General features: G+C 36.8%; 1 protein-coding gene across 2 annotated transcripts in view; it reads right to left on the bottom strand.

Moving 5' to 3' along the window:
* Positions 1–9,488: 9,488 nt before the first annotated feature.
* Positions 9,489–17,187, bottom strand: part of LOC106874375 (E3 ubiquitin-protein ligase TRIM13) — a 110,631-nt gene continuing 102,932 nt past the window's right edge. For both annotated transcript variants that reach the window (XM_014922088.3, XM_052973216.2), the window contains exon 2: positions 9,489–15,625. In XM_014922088.3, the coding sequence (XP_014777574.1) occupies positions 14,583–15,625 (1,043 nt within the window). In that variant the 3' untranslated portion in view covers positions 9,489–14,582. The remainder of the gene's footprint in view (positions 15,626–17,187) is intronic.

Here is a 17,187-nt window from a genome sequence, read left to right as displayed (position 1 = left end):
GCGTGTACAGTATTAATGTCGGTTGAGATGGTAGTGATAGGAGGAATATTAATATTATTATTATTATTGTTATTCCTACTGCAATTCTTATTAGGAGCAGTGCTGTTCGGGGTATTATTATTAATTTTCCAGGCCATGGATATGAGCTTCTTATTCAGGCCAGCTATATTTGTACCTAGATTAGGGAGTGTTGAGTAAGAGACCTTAACATTTCTATGGGAGAATAAACGGTAATATTTGTGTGAAGGAGGGAAATTGCACTTTAGCATGCTAAATAATTTTCTACATATAATAGTATCTCTTATGTAATTGAAGTGAGTGGAGTTATACTATTTTACGTCACGTTTATTCCCGTTTTTACCTTTATGTACGCTATACTTCTTATCCCAATAATTAGTTTGGGGTTTGTGTGAAGAACTTATGTTTTTATTTTTATTTTCATTTTTATTAGTGTTGTTCCCGATACCATAGTTACTAACTGTCTTGTTATCTTTGCGCGTAGTGCATATTCCCTGGACAGTATTGACTACCCGGTCAAGATTATTATTATTATTATTATTATTATTAATGTTATCATTGCCTTTGCACAGCTTCTAACGCTGGAGATGTACTACGGTGTCAGCTGTTCACTATCAGTGAACTAAGGTGACACCTCTTATTTTTCGAGCACCTTCCGGAGTATTCGGGCGATGTCAAGCAATGCTGTTTTCTACAAGTGCTTCACCCTTAGTGCAGCCCCTATTTGTTTCACGTACTTCTCCAGATATTTGCTCACTGTTTCCAGGGCTCCGATAATTATTGGTACTACTGCCACCTTTTTCATCGACCACAACTGCTTAACTTCCCAAGTTAACCTGTCACACCTCTCGACTTTTCTTTCTTCCTTATCGCATACCTTGTTGTCGGCTGGGCATGCTATATCTATGATCCAGCATAGTTTGTTTACTTTCTCAATTAAGACTATGTCTGGCTTCCTATTTTCTATCTCATGGTCGCACTGAATCATAAAATCCCACAGGATCTTTGCATTTTTATGTTCGATGATGCCTTCGGGTTTGTGATCGTACCAATATTTTGCTCTGTCAAGTCCATACTTGTTGCAAAGTGTCCAATGGACAAGCCTGGCTATATTGTCGTGGCGTCTCTTATATTCCTTCTGAGCTAGTGGTGTACATTGGCTGGTAATATGCCACACAGTTTCACTATTTTGTCCACAGATTCTGCACTTATCACTTTCTGATGTGTTGTCTATTCTGTATTTTATGTTGTTTGTTCTAGTGGTGCTCTTGGGCAGCACAGATTAGAACCTCTGTTTCCGGTTTTAAATCAGTTTTAGTCATACACAGCCATCTTTTTCTCTATCTGTCTTATCTTCAACATCCCGATGAAATTGACCATGCATTCTTTTCTTTACCAACCTATTTTCAATTTCATTCGTTTTCAATTTCTTGTGCTTTATCTTTCAAATCTTTCATCCTACCTCACCTTCTTACTTCTAATAATAGCGGTTCTGTGGCATTTTTAACATATCATGCTATGTTGTTTTCTTCTGTTCTAATGCTGTGTTCGCATCCAATAAGTCCTTTTCCCACCTCTTTTTCTTAGTACATATAGTCTGTGTGTGTCACTTTTTGGGTGGAGTGTCCCATATCTACTTAGCAACTTCCTTGTCTTTCTCTCTAAGCTGTTTAGTTCGTCTACTGTCCATACGATTACCCCTGCTCCATATCTAAGGAGTGAAACCGCCCAGGTGGTGATAGCTTCAATCTTATTCCGTCCATTTAATTTCGACTTAAGGATCAGTCTCAGTCTGCGCAATTACTTCACCTTAAATTTTTCTGTCACTTCTTTCTCCATCAATTTATCCATTTCTAAAATCCCCAAGTACTTATAGCCCGTCTCTTCTATCTGCTTCATAACCTCCCCCGACGGTATCGTTAGCCCGTCCATACATTTGATTTTGCCTCTCTTCAAGATTAACACATAACACTTTCTCAGTCTGAACTCCATTCTAATATCAGCACTGAAGGTATACACCGTATCAACGAGGGAACTGACTAGAGCTTCATCTTTACCATAAAGCTTGAGGTCATCCATGAATAACAAATAATTGAATTATTATTATTATTATTATTATTATTATTATTATTATTATTTAGATTTTTACTTTTACCACCTTTATTTTTACCGAATTTTTCGGGGGCTTTCTAATACCAGTACCCCTATTTGAATGGTTAATATTATTAATAAACATGTTTTTTTTTATTTTTCTAAATAATTCATTGTTTATTATGTGCGAGAAACTGAATCAGAGTCAATTTTTTGCAAACATCTAATTGTTAAAGTGAAAAAAATCCTTTTCAAGTCATTTTTTCAAATATATATATATATACAAAGTTTCAAATTTAAACATTTAAAAAAAAAAGAGAGATTCAACACCGGAGTTTTATATCCATGTCTTCATTCAATGTAAACAATATATATATACATATATATATATATATGTATATATATATAAGCAATGTTAATTCTCTATATGAAGTATTAACAGTAACTGCACGATAAAGTGTAGTATATTGCCACTTAAGTGTGGCTGACCCCTAGGGGTGGATGTTACTGTTGCTTTTAGCCCCAGGAGGACATCTCCTCCAGCTGGCTTATCGACACACGACTGTGTCCTGTTTGCCAAGGGAGTTATCCCTCTCACCTCGACCAGCAGCACGAACGTATCCGGATTTCAGGGTTATTTCCCTTCGTCGGCGTTCGACAGCTGATGACCTTGGTGAGAGAGACAAATCTGGCAAACCTTATATCTTCTTTTCCAGTGACATTCTTCACTGATATTGAAAAGGTGAAAACAAGCAATGTTAATTCTCTATATGAAGTATTAACAGTAACTGCACGATAAAGTGTAGTATATTGCCACTTAAGTGTGGCTGACCCCTAGGGGTGGATGTTACTGTTGCTTTTAGCCCCAGGAGGACATCTCCTCCAGCTGGTTTATCGACACACGACTGTGTCCTGTTTGCCAAGGGAGTTATCCCTCTCACCTCGACCAGCAGCACGAACGTATCCGGATTTCAGGGTTATTTCCCTTCGTCGGCGTTCGACAGCTGATGACCTTGGTGAGAGAGACAAATCTGGCAAACCTTATATCTTCTTTTCCAGTGACATTCTTCACTGATATTGAAAAGGTGAAAACAAGCAATGTTAATTCTCTATATGAAGTATTAACAGTAACTGCACGATAAAGTGTAGTATATTGCCACTTAAGTGTGGCTGACCCCTAGGTAAATGAGAACTGAATCTATGGTGAACGAAAATTATCGCAAAAATCTTGGTCGAATGCCAAGGGAGGTAACAATTAAAATATTCTCAGAAGTTACTTCCCTTTATGTGTGTATTTCGGAATTTTGAGCTCTTGTGTAATTTTGTATATACTCATCCCAAACCAACGCGTGTGTGTGTTTGTGTATGTGTGTATGTGTATGTATGTATGTATGTATATGTGGATGTACGTCTCTCTCTATATATGTGCGCGCGCGCGTGTGTGCATGTACTTGTGGGTATTGAACTTTGTATATGTGAATGCTTGTAATCAAACACTCCCTCTTTAAGCACAAAATGATTTCAATATTATCAGTTTGAAAACCACTTTCAAGCGACAAGCGAGAAACTCAATCAGCCACTTTTTTGTAAACATTTAATTATTAAAGTGGGAAAATTATCAGAATAGCCTTTTCTATTGATTTTTTCAAAAATATGATACTATACCAACGACTTTCTATTTGTTATTCTACCATATATACACTTGACCGCTAAATCTACAGGCTTGTAGTGACACCTTAATAGCAGACGACATTTCCGGAAAGCTTATCCACGCATGCGCAGGGACTAGTTCCGGTAGGAATACAGGAAGAGTCTCATGCGCATGCGTAGTCATCGATATCCAAGTTTCGCGCCTCTTTTCATTCTCTTTCACCCTGGACGTCGTCAAGCAGCTCTCTCCAACATTCCAACTCTGGAGCTAGACAAATACCCACGCAACATCATTGACGGCGTTTCAGTAACCAAAGGGCGAAGTGCTGCCGCATTCCTCTGTAAATAAATATTGTTGTGTTGATAGTTCAGAATCTGCGTTCCGTTGTTTCGTCAAGAAATTTAATGTATGGAAGCGGTATACACCTAATGGTGTATAACCACTTACCTACAATTGGTGACCCCGAATAAAGAACAAATGCAGCCGAAAATCTGAACTACCGTCCGACAATACTACACGAGCCGTCAACATGCTCGTCACAGATAGAGAATGCACACAATCACTCGCATCAGCTTATTCCACAGCTGCAGGACTTTCTCTTGGTCATCACACGGTACTTCCCTACAATTGATGACCCCGAATAAAGAACAACTGCAGCCGGAAATTCTGATCTGCCAGCCAATAATACTACAATTGGTACCCCGAGCTAAATGATCTACAGACCTCGTTTCAACAGCCATTGAATTCGTATGTTTCGCGACGTTCAACTTCAGGATTACCTCTATATTCTCATCCATCACAAGTGAAAAGCTAAGTAAATTTTCCTACGTTAAAGTTTTTCATTTGGTCAATGACTTCCAGAGCCTATAACCAAAGACTTCTTTACGGCTGAGACCTTTGTGGTTTTTCACACAAAAAACTTCACGGTTATTTCATCCTAACAACTTTTTGAGCAGTTTCCTACATGTTTCACGAGACGTCAATTCATTCTTACACAGCATCCTCTACTTGCTGAAAATAGCAGTAAAATTGCACAGTTACATTTCACTCCGAATTCATGACAGCATTTTTAAGCAACACCTTCTGAGGTCTAGCCGCCGACCACAGAGCACAGCCAGTTCCAGCAACGACACAACAATAGCCTCATGGAGACCCAACTCTTCGTTCAGAAGCTTACGGACCTCCATCTTCATCACCTCCAGCTTCTTAGGGTCAACACTAACTTCTTGCTACGTACACAGCAACCAACAGCACTCGCACAGGTTCTATCTCAACACTGTTTGTGAATTATTTCACCATGGTTAACAGCGAATTCAACCTGCGGGAACTCCTGTATCAAGTAACCGGCACAGCATTGAAGCCTCAACTTCCTACACGACATGTGTCTTACTACGGCTCTGCCCTCAACACCACGACTTCTTGTTACAGCACCTCAACTACTGTGTACCTTAACTACGAACTGGTATTTACTATCCTTGTGACTGGACTTTCTTCGAACGCCCTTATAGACTCTTTTCTATGCTCTGTATTACTTGCACACACATGCATCCATGTTTGTATACATATACACTTTGTTTACATGACGGCCTGCCTATTATTGTGTTTATATGTCACACTCACACAAACAGAAAAAAAAAAAGCAACCATCATTGTTTTTTGTTTTTACGAACATTTTTTTCTCTCTCTCTCTCTCTCTCCTATGCACACATGGTTCCACAATCTTTACCAAGATTGATCTGGTTCGCGCAGCTGTGCCTTACGCGCCTCGACCAACCTGCAGTCTTGGGTTGAATTTCTTCAAGGTCGACGCTAATGGTCGTACAGAGATTGTGTCTGTCGACCGTCTGAAAAAACGTACCTTGACAAATCCTCAACTTCCGTGTACGACGTGCCCGTTTTTTCAAACACCGCACACACCACTGTCAACATCATTACCACCACACACACCACCGTCAACATGATTTCTCCAAGTACACAAGCAAGCGCGGTTTTATCTCGACCCTGTTAGAGTGGATGTTTCCACTCACGATCAACAGACCAGAACTAACCAGCCAGAATATTCCGTACCAGGTAACACAGGTCCCAGCCAGCATCGACGCTCAACTACAGCTCTGCTCCTTGACCGTAACTTCCTGCGTATGAACATTCTATCTCCTTGTGGAATTTAATACGAACTGGTTTTCTCTATCTCAGTGTTTTAAGACTTTTCACAATCTATGTTACAGACACTTTTACTATGTTCTGTGTTTTCTCTCACACACACACTTGTGCACTCATATATTTTCTTTCCTATCAGGAAAAAACAAAAAGAAATCAGACTTTTACATCGCGTGATTCCAGTTTCCTGGACAGTTGTCATCACGGTTGTTTTGTCATTGTCAATTCTTTTGTACATGCATTTCTTTGATTTTTCTTTGTGTGTGTTTGTGCCACATCTTGTGGGTGGTTTCAGTGGCCATCTTGCCTCAGGCGTCCCTCCAAATTTTCTATTTTCGTGCTTTTGGCACTCGAGGGGGAGCCATGTAGTGACGCCTTAATAGCAGACGACATTTCCGGAAAGCTTATCCACGCATGCGCAGGGACTAGTTCCGGTAGGAATACAGGAAGAGTCTCATGCGCATGCGTAGTCATCGATATCCATGTTTCGCGCCTCTTTTCATTCTCTTTCACCCTGGCCGTCGAAGAGCCTGGACGTCGTCAAGCAGCTCTCTCCAACATTCCAACTCTGGAGCTACACAAATAACCACGCAACATCATTGACGGCGTTTCAGTAACCAAAGGGCGAAGTGCTGCCGCATTCCTCTGTAAATAAATATTGTTGTGTTGATAGTTCAGAATCTGCGTTCCGTTGTTTCTTCAAGAAATTTAATGTACGGAAGCGGTATACACCTAATGGTGTATAACCACTTACCTACAGGCTTTTTGTTTTCATTCTCCCTCTGTTTATTTTCTCTTATTCCTTCTGCTGAAGAGCGTAGGCTCAAAACGTATAAGACTTTTTCATTTTTCCGTACGTCAAACTAATACAGCTGCTTGTGGTTCATGCACCTGTCTTCGTCTTTTGTTTTTCTATAAATTTCAACTATATATATATATATATATATATATATATACATAGACACACGCACGTGTGTGTGTGTGTGTGTGTGTGTGTGTGTGTGCGTGTACAGGAGAGGAGCATCAACATTCCCATGTGGTTCGATTGAATAATTATGGAGATTTCTTCCAAATGAAAACATTGTTTGCTTTATTAATCCACAAATAAAGAAAATACGACAACTATAAAATTATTCAGATAGGAATTTACTGTGTTCTGATAAAACAAAAAGCCCTAGAGTAGACACCAGTACATATGATAGGCTGTTAGAGAATAGCATCAGATAAAATTATAGAGCAGCTTCACCGCGCACACACAATAATATAAACAACTTGCCTCCAACCCCAAAGACTTGCTAAGTCTCCACTCTGTGTTTTCTCAAGATATCAAAACTGCCTGAATCCTTAGCAAGATAACTGATGAAGGTTTATTTTAGGTTCCTTTCTCCGTTTTTACACACACGCACGCACGCACACACACACACACACACACACACACACACACACACACACACACACACACACACACATTCTTTCAGAATAGGGGAAACTTGAAAGCGATAAAGATGTAAATAATAGCGTGTAAATATTGGATTAAAATTCCCTTTGGCTAGAAAAGTCGAAGACTGTCCATGGGAATGGAACCTACATCCTTAAACATGACAGAGTTTCTATCATTAGACCAAAACAGTCTTTGGAATCTCTCTTTCTAATTTAGAAACTTTCTTATCAGCGAGGGTTGTATGTTGCTGACATCATACGAATTGAGAAATCTCGAGAGAATATGAAATAAGTCATTTTTTGGATCTGTGAAACTCGGAGCAGCTAAAGCTATTAATAATAGCGTGTAAATGGTACTTACAGAAGATGCGAGTTCGAATATATGGGTAGTTTTCGTCTTTTTGTATCCATAGGGTCTTTTAACCCAATATCTGCATATTATTTATAGCTTTACCCCGGGTTAGAGTTCCAGCGTTCCGTCCCCTATACAAAAGGCATTATTTCAAGTACTCTCGGAGTTTCTAAATTCTTATGACGTTCACTATATATATATATATATATATATATATATATATATATATTTATCTATGACGTTGACCACTAACGTGGACATTCAATGTGCTAGAAATAGATCACATCTTGTGTCTAATAAGACCTAAATTGTTCTCAACATGAAATATAGCGTGATACCAAAACGTAAGCGGGCAAGACATTTAAAATCACCGAAAAGGAACATTATTAAACAGGTACCGGTTTCAAATTTAACAATCTTACCAACTGTCTATTTCTCTTCAGCCTGATTTGTAATGGAACCATAATCATCAGAACCCCATACAAAGTTGCCCACCGCCATAGGTGCCCGTGTATATGGTTCTGCTAATTACAGCTTAATGGTAAAATTCAAAAGTCTTCGTTTTGGCGCACTAATTCCAGGAATATGTCTGCAGAGAATATTTACTGCGTCGCATATATCCAGTATGAGAACTCGGTAAGGGTTAATATATTATTAAAAAATATGGCAGAAAATCATATATTAGATAAAAATGTACTTTAATCCCCTGAGATTGCAGATACTCTTTCTGAATCTCTTTGATTCTTTAAATGTGCTAGCTTCCTGGTAATTAATCGATATTAATTAATATATGATTTTTTGCCATATTTTTTAATAATATATTAACCCTTACCGAGTTCTCATACTGGATATATGCGACGCAGTAAATATTCTCTGCAGACATATTCCTGGAATTAGCGCGCCAAAACGAAGACTTTTGAATTTTACCATTAAGCTGTAATTAGCAGAACCATATACACGCGCACCTATGGCGGTGGGCAATTTTGTATGGGGTTCTGATGATTATGGTTCCATTACAAATCAGGCTGAAGAGAAATAGACAGTCGGTAAGATTGTTAAATTTGAAACCGGTACCTGTTTAATAATGTTCCTTTTCGGTGATTTTAAATGTCTTGCCCGCTTACGTTTTGGTATCACGCTATATTTCATGTTGAGAACAATTTAGGTCTTATTAGACAAAAGATGTGATCTATTTCTAGCACATTGAATGTCCACGTTAGTGGTCAACGTCATAGATAAAAATGTACCTTAATCCCATGAGATTGCAGATACTGTTTCTGAATCTCTTTGATTCTTTAAATGTTCTAGCTTCCTGGTAATTAATCGATATTAATTAATATATGATTTTTTGCCATATTTTTTTATAATATATATATATATATATATATATACATATATCTTTCCATCCTGCCCTCCACTTCTCCTGCACTATCTCTGACACCTCTGTCCCCTTTCTTGACATTTCGGTCAGCATTCATCATTCCACTCTTACCACCTCCATCCACTACAAACATACAGGCTCACACTCTTATCTTAACTTCTCCTCCTCCCACCCTAAACACACCAAGCTTTCCATCCCCTATTCCCATTTCCACCGTCTACGCAGGCTCTGTAGTGACAACCATGGCTTTGAGACTCAGTCTCGATTCATGGCTCGCCACTTCAGCCTGCGGGGATATCCCCTCATCACCATCCATACCGCCCTTACCAGAGCACGTTCCATGGACCGTGCAAGGATTTTCAAAAAATAAAATAAAAATATGAAAAAGGTAAACATGATGATAATGTAAATATTAATCATTTATTCCAAATGACCATACATTAATTAGTATGAAGAACACAATAATTTAGATTGATATTTAGTTTACAAAAGTAGAATAAAATAAAACAAAAATTAAAGTAAGATCTTAACTTCAAAACAGGAATTAATAATAATAATAATAATAATAATAATAATAATAATAATAATAATAATAATAATAATAATAATAATATCGTTATCAGAGCATAAGAATTGAGTTAAGTTACATATAAAGCGCCGTTACCAAAAATTAAGTACTTTTACAAAAATATCCAATGCTTCACACATGTATCTTTACGATGTTTGAACAGACTGAACAGACAAAAGGAAGTATTTTACGTTGTCTACTTTAGCGGCTTAAATTTCTCAATTGATGTTGACTTTTACCACAAACTGCTTATAACATTGGTTTCTAAGATTGATACAAGAACACCAACTTATTGGACGTGATATGGATAATTTCATGGGCGTTAAACGTTTCATTCACTCCTCCGGAGAGATGCAAGACAAAATAAATCTAATAGATGCAAAGGAATGTAATAAAATACTCTACAGAATTTGGTACAGCACGCTTTCACTTTCTCTCATTCGCTCCATTAGATTTTAACAGAATATAAGTCGTTCAACTATAACCTACTCCCGCTACATTATAAAAATATCATAACATACAGTTAAGAAAAGCTTCTTGATATTTGGGGTTCAAAATACCTATATTTCTATATAGTTTAAATAGCTATTTTTGTGAACGAAAAGTCCGAATCACTCTAGTAAATCATATATTTATGAGATCCAGACAATATCATAACGTTTAACAAGACGAAACTGCAAACGTTACTCACAATGTGGAAGTAGGCTTCAATTGTATGACCGTCTTCTCGAACAATTCACAACTTAAAATAATCCCTCATTGCGTAGGTTATAACTGATAATCTCAAGCATTTTTTCTTCCTAATATTATTTCGTATATTGCTGAAACTGCATGAAGGAGGCTTGACTTTCTCAAACTGTTCCCTCAAATATATCTCGTTAATGAGGACTGTGATATCTGTTAGGACCTACAGTCAATGAAAGCTTAATTGCTGAATCATATTCAGAAGAAATCTACTGAAACTGAAAAACTTGCATTCGTTATTCCTTTGCCATACCATATACTCTCTTAAGCACGAGAGTCGTTATTGTAATGAACTTTTCTATTCAAAATTTACTGGCTTCACTTATACTCTGTTCAACCTATTTGACCGTTGTGCCAGATTTTCACTCACTATTTGCACACTAGTTCTAATTTTCGCACTAAACATCTATGTTGGCTAATATTCGAAAAATATTTTCATGTAGACTTCTCTATCCTTTTTACTTTGTATAACACAAACATTAAATCAATTATATTTGCTGTCTGTGCATTTCTAATTCAAGAGGTTTTCCAAATGGTCCCAAGGCATAAACGCACACAAGAAATAGATGAATCAGAAGTAGTGAACAATTACTTTGAAATATTAGAATTAGCTTGATTATTAGAATAAAAGAAAATACTGATAATGAGAGTCTTCATTAAAATTTCAATCTAATGCCTGAAAATGTACAAGTTGGGCAATGAAAGGCGAACTAACTCGTTATTCACTGTTCCCGGCTATGTGTATGGAGCAGAAACTAGTTCGAACAACTGATGTTATATAAAGTTCAAGTGTCTCACATTAGTTAATACCTTTCTTTATAAAAACAAATACTCTATAATGCACACTCCTTAAAAATTTAATCAAATTATCGGCAAACTTCCACTCCTTAATACACATTAACACCTTGTCGTCTCTCTATCTCTTCTACTGTTCCTAAACTACCGTATATCATCTCCCCACAAACCTTGAAACAACCTCCTCTCATCCCAGCATTGTAGCTCTCCACAAAATCTTAACTAAACTCTTTACTTCTGCCTAATCCTTCGATCCCAGAACTCACATTCCACGCCAACACACGTTTTCCAAACAGACATCGAATTATAGAGACCAAGCTTAATATCAACAACAGTGGCCATTTTAGTGGACATACAAAAACCATGGACATTTCCTATTTTTCTCTGATTAAATAATAAAATAATATGTAAATTTGAGCAGCTATAAATATAAATCTATATCGTATTTCTTATCCCAAATAAAACTGGTCAAATTTTAGAAAAAAAAATCCTTAAAACTTTAAAACTAAGCGTTTCTTTGCTTACAATTAAGGAATTCGATTTAATTCTTCAAAATAAATTTATGGGATCTTCCAACTATTAAAAAACTTACAAGAGAGCAATTAAAGCGAAACTTTCACGAAAGTGTATTTCTTCGCAATTAATGTAATTGCAACAGCAGAGCTGCAAGTTTCAAATCCTCTAAGATGACATGACAATTTTACACGAGATAAAAAAGTGGATATAAATTATTTACATATTTCATTATATTCTGTACATTCTGGCGTCTAATACATAACTTTGAACCATTTACAGTGTTGAATTGTAAACATGTACACTCTATAACATTACTGCTCTACATTGTTACGAAAATTGCTGCAAAAGTGTTACAAAAAGGTAAAGATCTACGATATATAAGGTGTCAAAATAAGTATAAGGTGTCAAAAAAAAGAGATTACTTAAGCCTAACGGGCCTATAGAGTAATAATATTGATAGCACTTTACATTACAGATCTGTTGCTCACGCAGTGTCCCATAAAAAGGTAATCAGTGTTTAAGTCATACATTAGAAATCAGTATCTCATGTAGTCGCAAACGAATTTTTATCTATGGTAAAACATTCACGCTGATTACAACAGTGCGACTGTCAATGTATCACATGTGCTGTCACAGTATCTCAATATACTTCCTATAGTTTCACATACCTTTTCACATATATAGTTACGGTATAACATACCTCCACATAGTTACTAAATAACAGTTTCACACTTACAAAGAGAATCGAGTACATTTTCAGTGTACCCACTACTTTTATGGAACTCTTTTATGAAACCTAAGAATGACAGCCGAGAAAAGACACTTGCCCTTAGTAATCAGGGATCTCTATGGTTCTGTAAGTGATTCTCGTTGTCAGCTCTCTTCTCTGAGGACTATCACATATTTATATACTATGTATATTTTCATTTATTTTTCATTCATTCAACTCTTTGTAAACCACCTCAGTAATATCCACTCATCGGATAATAATCATAATAATAATAATCCTTTCTACTATATGCGCAAGGCCTGAAATTTGCGGGAAGGGGGCCAGTCGATTAGATCGATCCCAGTACGCAATTGGTGCTTAATTTATCGACCTCGAATGGATGAAAGGCATAGTCGACCTTGGCTGAGTTTGAACTCAGAACGTAAAATTAGACGAAATACCGCTAAGCATTTCTCCCGGGTGCTAACGATTCTGTCAGCTCGCCGCCTTAATATGATAATAATAATTCTTTCTACTACAAGCATAAAGCCTGAAATTTGAGCGAGGGGTATAGTTGATTACATCGACCCCAGTGTTTCACTGGTACTTAATTTATCGACCCCGAAAGGATGAAAGGCAAGGTCGACCTCGGCGGAATTTGAAGTCAGAACTAAAGACGGACGAAATGCCGCAAAGCATTTTCCCCGGAGTGCTAACGTTTCTGCCAGCTCGCCACCTGAATAATGATCCTTTCTGCTATAGCCACAAGGCCTGAAATTTGGGCGGAGGGGCCACTCGATTAGATCGACCTCAGTACGCAACTGGTACTCAATTTATCGACCCAAAAAGGATGAAAGGCAAAGTCGACCTCTGCAGAATTTGAACTCAGAATGTAAGGACGTACGAAATGCCACTCAGCATTTTGCCTGGCGTGCTAACGATTCAGCCAGCTCGCCGCCTTAATAATAATAATAATAATTATTATTATTTGTTTTATTTTTTTTTTTTTTCTACTCTAGGCACAAGACCAGAAATTTGAGTGGGAAGGAACCAGTCGATTAGATCGACTCCAGTACGCAAATGGTATTTAATTTATCTATCCCGAAAGGATGAAAGGCAAAGTTGACCTCGGCGGAATTTGAACTCAGAACATAAAGACAGACGAAATACTGCTCAGCATTTTGGTTGGCGTGCTAACGATTCCGCCAGTTCGCCGCCTTTATTTTTTTTTATTATTATTATTATTATTATTATTATTATTATTATTATTATTATTATTAGAAGAAGAAGAAGAAGAAGAAGAAGAAGAAGAAGAAGAAGAAGAAGAAGAAGAAGAAGAAAAAGAAAAAGAAAAAGAAGAAGAATTAAGTATATATAATATACAGAAAATAGCACTACTAGTCACCACACACTTTCAATTCAGTGAGAATAAGAGCACCACAACAAACCACAGCACATTCTCAAGACAGAGCTGCGCTCGGTTGTGTAGTGAAAGCACGTGATAAAAATAAGACTACTACTAATAATAACAACAACAACAGCTTCAATATTATTTCAAACTTCAGCATGAGACCGGCATTTTAGTGGGCAGAGTGTAGTCATTTACAATGACTTCAATATTTGACCGGTTTTTATTTGATCAAATCCGGAGGGTGAAAAGCAAGGTTGACCCTGGTGGAATTTCAACTCAAAACCGGAAGAAATACTACGAGGCATTTTGTCCGACGCTCTAATGATGGCCAATCTACCACGTTTTTTTTGTTTTACTGTTTCAAATATACCAGTGTTTGACTGGTACATATCAACTCCAGAAGGATATAAGGTAATATTGACATTGGTGGTATTTATAACTGGAATGTAAATAACAATCATGCTGAAGATAATCTGGCGAAAGTTAGATTAACATTGAATAAGATTCTATGTTAGGGAAAATGGAGAGCTAATACAAAATAGTTTAACTTCAGAATAAATGAGAATGAAAAACTGTGAGCATTTCATTCAAAATAAACGAAAATACTTATATTTTACAGTTGAAAAATAAATGAAACAAAGTTATCTTTAATCATTAAGATTATAAAATAATTGGCACATTAATTGGTTATAATAGAGGCACATTTTATGACCCAAAACCACACAATAATTAATTCTGGAGGACATTCATTATGAAGATTCGATTGTCAGAAAACCAAATTCTTTCAGGTCCCAAGTAACTGTATCTAACTTCTCGGTTTTATAATGAAAAGACAGATCAAATCCGTCATCCATTCGATGAGGCAGTTCAATGTTGTCACTTAATGAATCCTGCGCAGCACTGTACGTAGAGAACATATATGGAATATCTTTTTCAGTTTTGGCTGCGTTTAAAATTCTAATTCGCTCTGTCATACCTTCCTCTTTTTCCGTTATCTGACGCAGATTTTCATTGAGATGGGTTCGTTTTCTGTTTGCTTCTTGTTCAGCCATGGAAGTGATATTGCGTTCACGTTCTATGATAGCATTTCGGAAAAATTGGAATGCTTCTTTAATTTCTGCTGCGACACGCTTTTCCATTTTATTTACATCTTCCATTCGCTGAAGAATCTGCAGTCGCTTCTCACGATATTTTTGTTTTTGTATTTCCATATCTTCAATAGAGTCGTTAATAACTGGTGTATATTTTTTCAAGGCTTCATCAATGCTCATCACGTTATGACCGTTTATTTCCTTGTGGTCTATAACTGTACAATCACTACAGACAGCTACAGAACACAACTCACAGAAAAAGTTGATTGGTTGTAGTTGGTGTTTGGAGCAGTAGGAAATATCAGTGATGCCTGTTTGTTCAACGAATTTCAGAAGCTCCAAGATACTGTTTTGATTTGGAAGTCGACGGAGGTCATCCTCAGAGGCAATAATGCTTTCCCTGCAAGTCGGACATTGAATCTTTACTGCACGTGGCATGCCTCTGAAAGCAGAAGTCAGGGACTGTCGATACTCGCCTTCCACGCGGAACATTTCCAGAAAACAGTTGAGGCAGAAGCAATGTTGACATGGTAAAGATTTTGGGGCTTTGTTTGTATCGTTATATACATCTCGACAGATGATACAGCGAAGGAATGCATCTTGAAAGTGTTCTTCGTCGAAGACCAATTTTCGTTTCCGTAGAGTTTTTTCGACTAATTTGCTTGAAGGTTGTGTCTTTTTATCGGAGTTTTCAGTATTATCTGCAAGAAAAAAAAATGTGAAATGAAAATTTGCATTTTGGAGTTAAGTAAAACAACTTCATAAAAATAATTTTAAGACAATAAAGGAGTAATACAGTTCTATATTTAAGAGATGGGGAATTATATACATCATTTACATTATTTACATTTGACGGATATTTGTCCTCATCTTGTTTGTTGCTAACACAACGTTTCGGCTGATATACCCTCCAGCCTTCATCAGGTGTCTTGGGGAAATTTAGAACGTGGGTTCTCATTCCTAAGGTATTTTTCGATGTTATTATTATTATTATTATTATTATTATTCAGGTCACTGCATGGAATCGAACTCGGAATCTTGGGGTTAGTAGCCTGCGCTCTTAACCACTACGCCATATGCCCTGAATAATAATAATAATAATAATAATAATAATAATAATAATAATAATAATAATAATAACAGCATCAAAAAATACCTTAGGGATGAGAACCCAGGTTCGAAATTTCCTCAAGACACCTGATGAAGGCTGGAGGGTATATCACCCGAAACGTTGTGTTAACAACAAACAAGATGAGTACAAATATCCGTCAAATGTAAATAATGTGAATAATGTAAATAATGTGGATAAAGGAATAAGTTCTTAAAAAAATGAAAAACAACGCATACAGCTAAAATTCAAAGAACAATGGAAATATTTCTCTCCTGAATGCGTTAGGACAAGAGTTAAGCTCCCAGGAATCGGAAAAAAAGAACGAGTATCAAAGTTTTATTCAACATATGTTTCTGGGTCTTTTAAAAGGAATGCTTTGAATGTAATTAAAGTGTTGCTTATCAAATTCTTAACCGATATCATCTATAATACAATTAAACTGTAAAAATTATCATCTCAGTAATATCAATTCTTTCCTTCTAGAAAAAGGAAGTACTGAAAAAACGTTTTGTGTTCTAGTTACGAAATGCAAAAACACAAAAACTTTTTCTTTTTCAGTACTTTATTATGCATGCATGCATACATACATACATACATACATACATACATACATACATACAGACTTACTGTGGAAATTATCATCTCAAAATATCAATTCTTTCCTTCTAGAAAAATTAAGTACTGGAAAAGCGCTTTCGTGTTCTAGTTACTTGATATATACATACATGCATACATACATACGTGCGTACGTATGCATGCATGTATGTGTGTGCGTGTATGTATGTAGTTGGGCAATCCCCTAACTTCTGTTGTATTCACTTTTATCGCTCTGTCCCACGACTCTATCTCATTATAAAGCTTTTCATTTTGTCCGTTGGACAGTATAACATTTTTTTTTTTTACAGGACAAGGGTGAGAAAGTTTGGGGCTCCTGTGTGCTTGTGTTTATCTTTGTGTCAGATGGAGCATGGAGAAGGGTTGGTTTCTGTAGGGGAAGGTTGAGGTAGAATGGTTGTGAGTGGGAGTCAGGTGCGTGTGGGATGGGGTCAACATTTACAAAGTATACTTTTTTCCTTGTTTTCCTTCTTTTTTTTCCAGCCGTTTCCCGTCCGTTCTTTTCCTCGTTCACCTCCTCTTCCTCGGCGCTGGTAC

The sequence above is a fragment of the Octopus bimaculoides genome, chromosome 15 (assembly GCF_046866305.1).
Source record: "Octopus bimaculoides isolate indiv1 chromosome 15, ASM4686630v1, whole genome shotgun sequence".
In the NCBI taxonomy this organism is placed as follows: Eukaryota; Metazoa; Mollusca; class Cephalopoda; order Octopoda; family Octopodidae; genus Octopus; species Octopus bimaculoides.
This window is presented reverse-complemented; position numbering and strand designations above follow the sequence as displayed.